Genomic DNA, 12,690 nt, shown 5'->3' on the forward strand with positions numbered 1-12,690 from the left:
TGATAGTGTTCATCTTGGGGTAACTACCAAAATGTTGTTAATGCCACTCTGAGCTGCAATTTTAACTACAAAAGTCAGCCGATCCCAAATTACTCTTCCCACAGCAGCTATAATTCAACTCCACAAGACTTGTCATCAGCGAGGACCATACGTCCATATTATTGTTGCTGGGAGAAGTGCAGTTCTTTTATTTATATCCAAGCTGTGCGAAGTTTCATTTCATAATCTTCTTTTTGGAAATGCGGTCATTAGAGACTGACAGAAGTCCTTCTACACCACTGAAAATGTACATTTTGATGTGCGTATAAACATTCATGCACCGCAGAGCTTCACATTCATAAGACCATAAAGCCCTGCAGAACAGTAAAACCTGAAAGTCCTCCATCTCCCTAAGGTATGTACGAAATTTGTGATTTTGAGCAGTATAATCCCAGCAGTCGGGCTACCAGGACAAAGACGAGATGGTAGACTCCAAAATGGAAAACACACCCTCATTTAAATATTCATAAAACTTAATCTGTTATGTGGATGATGATGAATTCGTGATTTTAAATGTAAATGGTTACAAGTCTTGATTTCAAGCACTTTCTTCTCAGTAGAAAATAAAACCTTGGATGAAAAACAATGAGAAAAGTTAGAAACAATTAGATTAAGGTGCTCATTTTAGTAAATATTTTTAAAATTTCTCAGGTGCCGAATTGTGTCAATGAAGCAGAATGACAAAAACTAGTCAGTTTGTTAATACATTTACCCTTCCAGCCCAGAAAATTGTCTGACATTGACACAGGGTTGAAATGAATCTAAACTTATTGCTGCTATTTTAGGTATCTGTTTTTGAAAATGTATGAATTTGGTTATACTGCTTATCTCTCTATCAGAGAAATGGTGTATCCAAGATGGCAGAGAGAGAGACAGAAACTGCCGCAAAGCATATGTGAAGCTAATCAGAAGCTAATCAGGAGGTGATAAAAGATGAAATCAATAAGCATAAAAGACAGAAATTTATGACCAAATAAAATTGAATCAGAATTTCCTACACCCACAAACAAACAAAAAGAGGGGGAAAAAAAAATTTTAAAAGTTCACTGATAGTAACTAAACAAAAAAGCCAACATCCTGAAGCAATGTATTTTGGTAAGTGATGGCTGAATAGCTTTCCATTCCTACCTCTGTCCCTGTTCTCATCTCCTTAAAGCCATACCCTAAGAGAAATTAAGAGAGAAAAATATGAAACAGGACAAGGAGATCATGGGGCCGCTTTCCTCTGTAGAAATAAAGGCTTATGTCTGGGGCCTGAACTGGAGAAATGATCTAAAGTCTGAGAGGACCACTCCATCAGAATGGTCTGTGTTCCAGGAATGTGGAACAAACCCTGGTTTAGGATTAACATATTCCCAAAAGAATGAACAAGACCCAAATGCTCAAATAGAGACAGAACAGTAGTTTCCTTCATGGCACAACGGAAATGAATCTGACTAGGAACCATGAGGTTGCAGGTTCGATCCCTGGCCTCGTTCAGTGGATTAAGCATCTGGCGTTGCCATGAGCTGTAGTGTAAGCCATAGATGTGGCTTGGATCTGTCGTTGCTGTGGCTGTGGTATAGGCCAGCAGCTGTAGCTCTGATTGGACCCCTAGCCTGCGAACCTCCGTAAGCTATGGGTGCGGCCCCTAAAAAGAAAAAAAAAAAAAAAAAAGACTGAACATCACTTGGAGTTCCCTGCGGGTAACCTAGCAAGTTAAGGATCTGACATTATTACTGCTGTGGCTCAGGTTCAACCCCTGGCCCAGGAACTTCCACATTCCATGGGCATAGCCAAAAACAAACAAACAAAAAAACCTGGAAACTAAATATTACCTAAGCACTTTCCTTTCACTGTTCCATCAAGCCCTAGAAGAATAGGTAGAACACACTTGCTTGAAATGGAAAATAAACCAGTCTCCAGTATGGTGGCAAAAGACTCAAGGAATCACCCACATGTTGGTTCAAAATAATGTGTCAGAGAAGAGCAGAGCACGCAAAGGGAAGACATGGGCTCGCCCTCAAAGAATGTAAAACAATGAACAGAAACAGATTCCTCATGATGGCTTAATAGGAGTGTAACTTGGACTCTTCAAACTTAATAAGAGTATAAATGTATTTTTAAAATAGCTTAAGGAGGGAGTTCCCGTCATGGTGCAGCGGAAACGAATCTGACTAGGAACCGTGAGGTTGCGGGTTCGGTCCCTGCCCTTGCTCAGTGGGTTAAGGATTCGGCATTGCCGTGAGCTGTGGTGTAGGTTGCAGATGCGGCTCAGATCTGATGTTGCTGTGGCTCTGGTGTAGGCCAGCAGCTCCAGCTCTGATTAGACCCCCTAGCCTGGGAACCTCCACATGCCGTGTGTGTGGGGCCTAAAAAAAAAGAACAAAAAGACAAAAAAAAAAAGTTTAAGGAGGTAGAACAATAAGGATGAAATGCAAAGGGAAATTGAAGCCTAACAAATCAAGACCCAAAGCAACATTAATACAGAAATGAAATATGAATTAGAAACGTTAATGGCTATGAGACCGTATTAAACATTTGCTTACTAACAAGAGAGACAACTATTGATTTAATCACAGTAAATACAGATGACAGACAAGGAAATGAAAGGCAGAGAGAGAATCTAAACGATATGAAAACATTTAAATATTGTACAATCTAAAGATTGTAATAATTGGAGCCCCTGAGTAGAGAGTCTAACAAATCGAACAAAAGATAAAGTAGAAAATTTCCGAGAAATGAAAAACGGACCAAATCTATTCCAAGAAATATAAGGTAGAATGCTCAAAATCCAAACATAACTTAGTGAAGCTGTTTAACTCCAAGGATAAAGAGAGAATTCTTCAAGGGTCACTTGGCTTAGATGTCTCTGTTGCTGCATGAACTACACCACGTTTTCTGCGGATGGTGAGAAAGAGGGACCAGGGATGTCATGTCCAGCCAAGATGTGAAAACAGAGAGACAAGAGGAGACATGCTTGCAACTGAAAAACTTAAGCAGCTATGAGACCTTTCTGAAGAACATACTTCATAATGGGAGTCCAGCCAATAAAAAATTATCAAAATACTTTAAAACTGGAGAGGTCACGGTAAAACCACTCGTTGAGAACCACTAGGTATGTTGAAACATCAAACTGGTTCTCAACAGCCAGGGGAATTAATGTTACAATAAAAATAATAACTAAGACATATAAAAAATGTGGAAGATAGGGATCAGGGAAAGGAAGAAGTGGGAACGTACTTATCTCCCAGCAGCGAGTCAATCAGGATTGTCTAAATTTGTATCATGTAGTTTAAAGTATAAACACATGAACTGGGTCACTTGGCTGTACAGCAGAAATTGGCAGAAGATTGTCAATCAACTCTAATAGAAAAAGTAAAAATCTTAAAAAAAATTAAAAATTAAAAAGTTTGCCTATGCCAAAAAAAAAATAAACACACATTTACTCCAATCTCTTAAAATTGTCTGTCTTTTACCTTAGAATGAGCATGTAGGGCATAACAATTTTTATAGTATAGAAATTTCTACTTGAAGGTTGTCACCTTTTTCCTTCTCATCTTCAGTATTCAATTATAATTAAAATCTATACTTTTATTGAGAAAAATAACACCTACCGTACAGTCCCATTTTACCAAAGTCTCTTTGTGTCTATATCTTAAAAAGTGGCTGCTATGATGTTCATCTAATATTAATAATGATTATTTCTAGATCATGATGCCATTTTAAAACTAATCTTTGTAGCTTGTGGCATTTAAAAAAAAATTATTCTAAATCATTATGCTTTGTCTCACGAAAACAAAGGTATGAATTTTCTCTTTTTTTTTTTTTTTGGCCATCCCACGGCATATGGAGTTCCCAGGCGGGGAATCAGATCCAAGCCACAACTGTGGCAGTGCCAGATCCCTTAACCCACTGTGTTGGGCTGGGGAGCAAATCTGCATCCTGGAGCTGCAGAAATGCTGGTGATTCCATTGCACCATAGTGCAAACTCCAGTTTTCTTCATTACTAGAGAAATTTGCCAAAAATGACTAATTGTGTATAACGTGAATATTTAGAATTATTTTCTTCTTGGTATTCTTCTGTAACTTTTTAAATTTAAAATATAAAGAATTAATTAGTTAAGAGTAGGTAGAAGGTAAGGATAAGAAAATATGGTACCATGTGTTTAAAGACATTCCCATTACTCAACTCCTTTTTGGTCGGTTGAGTCCAGGTAGCACAGAAGTTTCCAGATCTGTCTTTTTAAACCATTGTAGAAACCACTAGCCCTCGGTGAGCATATCTTTATGGGAATGGCTTAAGGGACAACTTTCTTTCCACTCTAAAGTAGGGAACAGATTGGAGCATGAAAGAGGACAAGAGAGACACCCTTTGGAAAACAGTTGCACTTTGGGGCTCACACGTTTTTTAATAGCTTTGTTGTGTTAAAATTCACATATCATGACGTGCACTCCTTTGAAGTGTACAATTCAATGGTCTTTAGTATATTCACCAAGTTTGTGAAGCCACCACCACCGTCTAATTCCAAAACATTTTCATCACCCCAAAAGAAACCCTATTCTCATTAGCAGTCACTCCCTAGTCCTCCCTCCCACCCGCCCCTGGCAACCACTAATCTACTTTCTGTCTCTGTAGATTTGCTTATTCTGGACATTTCATATAAATGGAATCATACAAATGTGGTCTTTTGTGACTGGCTTCATTCACTCAGCATAATGTTTTCAAGGTCCCCCCCATGTTGTAGCATGTATCAGCACTTCATTTCTTTTGAATGTGGAATAATATTCCATTGTATGGTTATATCTCATTTTGTTTATTCATCAATTGATGGACAGTCTGCCTCTTTCTACATCCTGGCTATTATGAATATGCTGCTGTGAGCACTTGTTTACAAGTTTTTGTGTGGATTTGTGTTTTCATTTTTCTTGGGCATATTCCTAGAAATAAAACTGCTGGATCATATGGTCACTCTCTATTTAGGAGCTCAAACAATTAAAGTTTCCTCTTCCTTTTTGTTCCTAGGCAGAGATGGTGCATAGCGCTTTCCAGGCCCAGAGAGCTTTCCTTCTGATGGCCTCTCAGTACCAACAACCCCAAGAGGTAAGAGTGTATCCTGAGCCAGGCCTGCCTAGAGAGTGAGCAGTGCAAGACAGAAATTAAGGGAGCAACATAACCAGTTACTGTGAAAGAAATCCTGAATAGGAGAGGTTCTGTCTCCAGTCCAGACCCTACTATGAAACATTTCTTCTGTCTTCATAGTCTTATTATGGCCAATTCATCCTATAACAATTGACGACACCAATTTAAAAGACATTTATTAATGTCGTCTGTAGCCTGTTCTTTTTACTAGTTCCACAACCATTTAATAATCAAGGAAGTGTTTACTTCTGATTTTTTTTTTCCGTCTTTTTAGGGCTGCACCCGTGGTATATGGAGGCTCCCAGGCTAGGGGTCCAATCAGAGCTGTAGCTGCCAGCTTATGCCAGAGCCACAGCAACTCGGGATCCAAGCCGTGTCTGCAACCTACCCCACAGCTCACAACAACACCGGATCCCCAACCCACTGATCAAGGCCAGGCATCGAACACACAACCTCATGGTTCCTAGTTGGATTCGTTTCCACTGCGCCACGACGGGAACTCCACTTATGATTCTTAGTTCATACTTGGTGCTACTTTGTTATCAAAAATGGCTCACATCTGTCATCATCTGTACATTGTATGTATGAATTTGATTAGTTCCTATTTAATAAATGGCATTGACAGGCTAGGTCAGTGAGTAATGAATGAAATTATTAAAAAGCAGATCTACTTACTACCAGCATACCCTGTTAAGAAAAAAATAATTGTTTTGACTAAATACTCTGCATCTGAAGTTTGGTAACCACGCTATAAATATATGATTGAATATTCATTATAATACAACAGCTTAAATTTAATAGCTTACTTTAAATTCTAAAACAAACTCCTGAAATTGAAAAAGTTGAGCTGAAATCCTGGGAAGCTGGGATTTGACTTTCAGGGGATGAAGCTCAGTTCCATAAAGAATCAAGACCTGAGACCCTAGACCCTCCCTGGAGCAGTGGTTCCCAGCCCCTCCCATGCAGTGGAATCATGTGGAATTTTTTTTTTTTAATTCCAATGCCTGGATCTCACTCCAAGAGGTTCTGGTTTAATTGGTCTGAAGAGTGGTCTTGGCCTTAAGAGCTTAAAGATTCCAAAGGTGATTCTGACTTACCTCCAGAGCTGTCAATCCCCAAGCTGGATGGATGTGTCCCTTCCTTCATGGGAAAGGAGTTAGCACACAGCCTGGGCAGTCAGCTTTGTAGGGATGGAGATATTCTTGTTCCATTGTGGCTGCAGGTGCAGCATATGGAAGTTCCCAGTCTAGGAGTCAAATTGTAACTGCAGCTGCCAGCCTACACCACAGCCACAGCAACACTGGATCCTTAACCCATTGAGCAAGGCCAGGGATTGAACCTGCATCTTCATGGATACTAGTCAGATTCGTTTCCTCTGAGCCACAATGGGAACTCCCTCAATCCCTTTTCTAAGTGCAGAACAAAGGGCCTCTCCACTGGCCTTGCACATAAAAGTTACTCATTAAATATTGGATGATAAAGTGAGTGACTGAATGAATGCACTGGGACTGTGGCATCCCCAAATAAGGCACAGTCAGTGATATTGTGTGGCTCAGCACTTGGCTATGCAGGTTCTTGGGTGTAATATCTGGAACTGCCCCTTCTTATCCACTGCATTCTTTTCTAAAAATTTTTTTAAATTATAGTTGATTTACAATATTGTGACAATTTCTGCTATACAGCAAAGTGACTCTGTTTTATATATATATATAATATAATTATAATTATATATATATAATTTTGTATGTATTATTTTCCATTGTGGTCTATCCCAGGGGATTGGATGTAGTTCCCTGTGCTATACAGTAGGACCTTACTGCTTATCCATTCTCAATGTAATAGTCTATAGCTACTAACCCCAAACCCCCCGTCCATCCCCCTCCCTCTCCCCTCCCCCTTGGCAACCACAAGTCTATTCTCTACGTCTATGAGTCTGTTTCTGTTTTATAGATAGGTTCAATGTGCCATATTTTAGATTCCACACATAAGTGATATCACATGGTCTTTGTCCTCTTTCTGACTTACTTCACTTAGGATGATAATCTCTAGTTGCATCCATGTACTCTTGATGAAAGGAAGAGAAATGGATGTTTCAGGGGACATGAACCCAGGAGTGGTATGTGCTGGTAATGTTCCCTGTGGCACTTATCACAGTGTTCCAAGAGTGATGAGCCCCAGCAGGATCAGGTGGACAAAATGCAAAGCAGTTGTTTTTTTCAGTTGGGTTTTTTTTTTTCTTTTTTCTTTTGGCTTTTCTATGGCCGCTCCTGCAGCATATGGAGGTTCCCAGGCTAGGGGTCGAATCAGAGCTGTAGCCGCCGACCTACACCACAGCCACAGCAATGCAGGATCCAAGCTGCATCTGTGACCTACACCACAGTTCACGGCAACGCCGGATCCTTAACCCATTGATTGAGGTCAGGGATCGAACCCGCAACCTCATGGTTCCCAGTCAGATTCACTAACCACTGCACCAGGACGGGAACTCCACAAAGCAGTTTTTTTATGCCTGTCTCCCTTTCTGTCCCCTCCATCTTCACCTAGAGCACTGGCCTAGTCACTTCCACTCAATAGAAAAACAGGTTTGAGACGTTACCACCAGAGGAGCGAAACAGTCCACCAGGCCTAGATATTCCCAGTGTGCATTCTAGAAGAGACATCATAAAGAAGATTATCATAAAGCAGGTTGTACTTTCTCATAGGAACAGTGTTTTAATTGTCCCTGTCTTCCTATCTTCTTTCAGGAGAATATTAACTCCTGCAGTGTCAACTCTCATTGGTGTACAGTAGTGGTCCCCACACTTTAGCAGTATGAGAATTACCTGCAGGGGTGTTACAACACAGATTGCTGGGCCCCAATTACAAAGTTTCTGAATCAGGAGATCTTGGGTGAGGCCCAAGAATCTGCATTTCTAAAATGTTCCCAGATGATGTTAATACTGCTGGCCCAGAGACTACACTCGGAGAGCTGCAGTGTGTGGGTGGCTCCACAGTTACGCCTCAACCTCAGATTTACTTCACATGCTGCCTCTGGACCACTGCTTCTCAAACTCTAACCTTTATCTGAATCACCTGGAGATCTTGTTGAAGTGCAGACTCAGGGTCAGTCCATCTAGGATGGGACCCAAGAGTCTAGAGTTCTAACAGGTGATGCTGATTCTGCTGGTGCTACACTTAGAGCAACAAGACGTAGGCATCCCCACTTGAAATCCCTGCCAGCTCAAAATGCCTTTGTAGTCAAATATCAAACTCATGTTCTTTTTTCCTAGCATGTCTGTATCAAAGCAGGCTGTGTTATTTGCCATTACAAACATTTCCAAAATCCTGGTGACTTATAACAGTAGGGGTTTATCTCTTGCTCACCCTATAGTCCAATGTATGTCTGAAAGTAAGATGACTTACTTTCTAGAGGATGAGTTATTAAACAGTTACTCATATAATTATTTACTTAGATCTGTTGTAGGGCTCTGAGAGAAAATGGTAGAAAATGAATAGGAATTCAAGCTTTGGGAAAGGAAAATATTTTAGGGCAAGAGCACCTTTCCTGTGTACCTCCCATCTTGCTAATGAAGGGGACCACTTATGCTATAGACGCATAAGGCAAGGCCAAACCAACATTGGTAGCCACATGTGGTCTGAGGGTTGGATAAGCTAGATGCCCAGACTGGAGCTTAGCAGCCTGGCCAGCTGGAAGCTAGCAACTTCCTTACAGCAATGCGAGCTTGCAGTTGATCAGTCAACAAATACAAGTGCCCACTGTGGGCTAGGTACCATGAAAATATCCAGGAGATGGGGCAGGACTTGGAGAAAGGCATATATAGGTTGTTAGATGGGAAGAGATCTTAGAAATCATCTCTTGCAGCTCTCTCAATTGAAAGGTGAACCAGGAGAGGTTCAGAAAGAGGATACCTGGTTTTCTTACAGTCCCAAAGCTGATGAATTGCCTCCCAGAACTCTGATCCCCAGAAATCTCAACCAGCATGCTTCACCACCACACAGTGATCACCAATACTCTTCACTGTTGCTTCACGCCAGAGTGTCAGCCCTCAAAAAGATTAACTTTTGTAGTGGGTCACCATCAAAAAGTAAGTTTTTTTTTTTATATTTACCAAGTATAAGCAGATAGCTAACGGAAGCAAGGTATAAACCATTAGGACTACCAAAATTCAAGAAAGTAAGGATCTTGTAGATAAAAGTGATCAGGAAAGGCATCATAGTGGAAATAAAATGACTATCGAAGAGCCCTAATACAACTGCTTCCGAAGTAATATTAATATTAATAAAGTGATGGATTTACTGGGCATGAACTCAAAATTTTTTCCTGGGTTAACTATGTTTGGGAAAAATCCCACACTCTGTTTAGTGAAGAAGCATGTTAAACGCTATTGAAACCTGTGTTTTCACAGATTCATTTGACTGTGGAAGCTTTTTGTAGGTGGGACATCCATTCATACCCTGCAGGAGGCTGGTGCATATTTGTTGTTTTAAATGCTTGATGGTTGTTGCTTTTGGTAAATTCTATTAGCCATGAAGTCCTAATGTACATGCAAGAGTCCTAGTGTACGTGCCTAGTATAATCCCCTCCTCTTGAATGTGGGAGTGAGCTGTGAAATTATGGGATATCAATCCTTTGATTAGGTCAAGGATCAGGGTGCTGACATAGTGACTCCAGTGATTATGTCACATGAGACTGCCATCGTGCCTAGAGATTCTCCTGCTGGCTTTGAAGACATGAGCGACCACTTTGTAAGAGGGAAGCCTCTAGAAGCTGAGAGGGACCCTCTGCCAACAGCCACCGTAAAACAGAGACTTGAGTCCTATGAGTGCAAGGAACAGAAGTCTGCCCGTGACTACATGCTCCTCGAAGGGGACCCAAAGCTTCAGATGGAAATGTGATCCTACCAGCACCTAGATTTCAGCCCTGTGAGGCCCTGAGCAGAGCACATAGCTTTGCTTTGCCCAGATGCCTGACCTCCAGAAGCTGAGAGATGCTAAATGAATATTATTTTAAGCCACTATATTTGTGGTTAATTTGTTATGCAGCAATAGACAACTCATACAGATCACCTTGATTCCCTTCTCCTGGCTGGGCTCTAAAACAGTTAACTGGTTTTTTAAATAAGGCCGTGAACTTCAGACCAAAATGTGAAGCTGCCCTACCATTCATTTTTCCTTCCCTGCTTCCCAGTTCCTCTACCTTCACTCCTCTGTTTGTCCTTGGAGAAGCAAGGTAAGAGATTCATCTATAGCTCTGATTGACAGTGATGACATCCAGTTTCCAATTTTGACCCACAGGAAAAAAAAAATGTATTTCTATTTCATCACCCAGTTTGCAAAACAACAGGTATCCTTAGCATATGTAGTTCATTATGATAGTTTTCATCTAGTCCTTTCTATTGCTAAGCTTTTATATTTACCATGTATAAACAAATAGCTAATCAAGCAAGGTATAAACCATTAGTACTGCCAAAATTCAAGAAAGTAGGGATCTTGTAGATAAAAGTGATTAGGAAAGACATCATAGAGGAAGTAAAATCCAATTTTTTTCTTTCTTTTTTTTTTTTCCCAAAACTCTTCATGTCCCAGTGAATCAATTTCATGATGTACTAGTGGGTACAAAGGGCCTCTTGCACTTTGAAAGCACCTGTGTCATATTACATACATTTTACAATGCTTGTGATGCAGAATAACTTATAAAACATATATAAGACATCTCAGGGGCTTTTCTTCCCTCCTCTTGTGGTCATTTACAAAAGTGATCTTTGGCCAAAAGATCGTCCTCGTCCGTGCAGTATCATTGTTAAAATTTTCAGAGATCATTCATCAAGCCAGTCCTTTTCCAGTTGATAGAAGGAGACGCCCATGGAAAATGGCCAAGACACGCCTCTTCCGTGTGTGCTGGATTTTTCAGGGGACCCCGGTACACTCAGCTTTTCATTTGCTTTTACACCAGGCGGGCCTAAGGGGAAATAGAACATTTCTAATTCACAGGATGAAAAATGAAGTTCAGTGACACATTAATGACCTGGCCATGGGACGGAGACCTGGCGCGGTTACCGTACTCATCATCCAGAGTTCTTTTCCCAGACCATACACGTAATAAAAGCCAACTGCGCAGTCATTTGTAGGAGTTACATAGCAAAATAGAACTGCAGAAAGTGTTTAGCTAATAGCGAGAGGGGAAGCAAGTGCTTTTTGGCATGGGGACATCTCACATGACCTGGGAGAGAGATGAAGCATGATCTTTAATCATCTCTACCATGGGTGACCCCAAAACTCTGGCCTGAGCTGAAAAACATAACCTCTACTCGACCCTTGCCTCTGAAGCCCTGGATGGGCACCATGCTCAAGGAAGGCTATCTCTCACGGGGGGGTTTTCGGGAGGTGTCCCAATGGGCCTCACCGCCTCTAGCCCTGGTGAATTTCAGGCAGAAGGGAAGCCCCAGCATGATAGAGAACCGCATCTGTTGCAACCACAGCAGGTGTTGATTTCCCTCCGACGCACGCTTTCCATATTTTTTCCAAGGTGTCTTATGCTCCTAAGACCTGACAGTTGAAATTGTGTGTGTGTGTTTGTATGGAATTCATGTGTACTGATAACACAGAGGGAAAAAATTAACGCTAAGTTTCCCACTAGAGGGAAATTTGTTTATGGTCATTGACTGGCCTGTGGATCTTATTCTCTTAGAAAGACTAGGAAGTCTGCGTTTTTTATTCCTCCAGAAGTGAAAGAGAACATTTCTTCTACCCTCCCTCTCCTTTTCTGTCTTTATTTTTTTTATTCATTTATTTTTGTATGCTGCACCCAGCGGTGTACAAAATTTCCAGGGCCAGGGATCGAACCTGTGCCACAGCAAGCTGCTGCAGTGACAATGCCAGATACTTAACTGGCTGAGCCACCAGGAAAATCCTGGCCTTGCATTTTGAAAGGAGCTAGTGCCTTCCTGTGCATAGACCAGGAATCTAAAATTAATTTTGTCCCTTCATTGTTTAAAAAGTCTGGAAAATTGGAAGCGAAAGGCAGATGAGAGACTCACGTCCATTCCTCCCTCTAGTGATATGCACACCCTCTGCCCAGAGCACTCACTCACTAAGGATTTTCTCCGGCATGGGGCAGTAATCCAGTTTGTTGATAACTTGTTCATCTTAAAACTAAGCAAGAAAGCCTAGTAGCATTAATCTTAAGACTTCAGCTAATTACTTAGGTGCATTGGTAGAGTCAGGTTACTAGTGGGCTTGTGCCCATATGTTTGCGATTTTTATAAAACATGTTCATGTGCGAGGGTGATCAAGAGTGGAAACTTTGGACTTGGGCCTGCCTGGATTTGAATCCCAGATATTCTGCTCATTCCTGCTGCTAACCCAAATGCAAGAAAAACGAATTCATCTGTGTCACCTAAATTTGAGACTCTCTTATCTTTTTCTGGGTGACTATTGGCAAGTTAATCTGATAAAGTTCACAAGACCTTCCCACTGAGCCACTCTAACCAAACCAACTTGCCAAGGTACCCACTTAGGGGAAGGCAGTT

The 12,690-nt window shown here is 41.0% G+C and overlaps 1 protein-coding gene across 2 annotated transcripts in view; it reads left to right on the forward strand.

The window, feature by feature from the left end:
- The window catches only part of CAP2 (cyclase associated actin cytoskeleton regulatory protein 2), a 140,318-nt gene that overhangs the window by 47,181 nt on the left and 80,447 nt on the right, over positions 1-12,690 (forward strand). For both annotated transcript variants that reach the window (XM_047796176.1, XM_047796177.1), the window contains one exon: positions 5,045-5,122. In XM_047796176.1, coding sequence (XP_047652132.1) covers positions 5,045-5,122 — 78 coding nt within the window. The remainder of the gene's footprint in view (positions 1-5,044; positions 5,123-12,690) is intronic.

This window comes from Phacochoerus africanus, chromosome 9, assembly GCF_016906955.1.
Source record: "Phacochoerus africanus isolate WHEZ1 chromosome 9, ROS_Pafr_v1, whole genome shotgun sequence".
NCBI classification, from domain to species: Eukaryota; Metazoa; Chordata; class Mammalia; order Artiodactyla; family Suidae; genus Phacochoerus; species Phacochoerus africanus.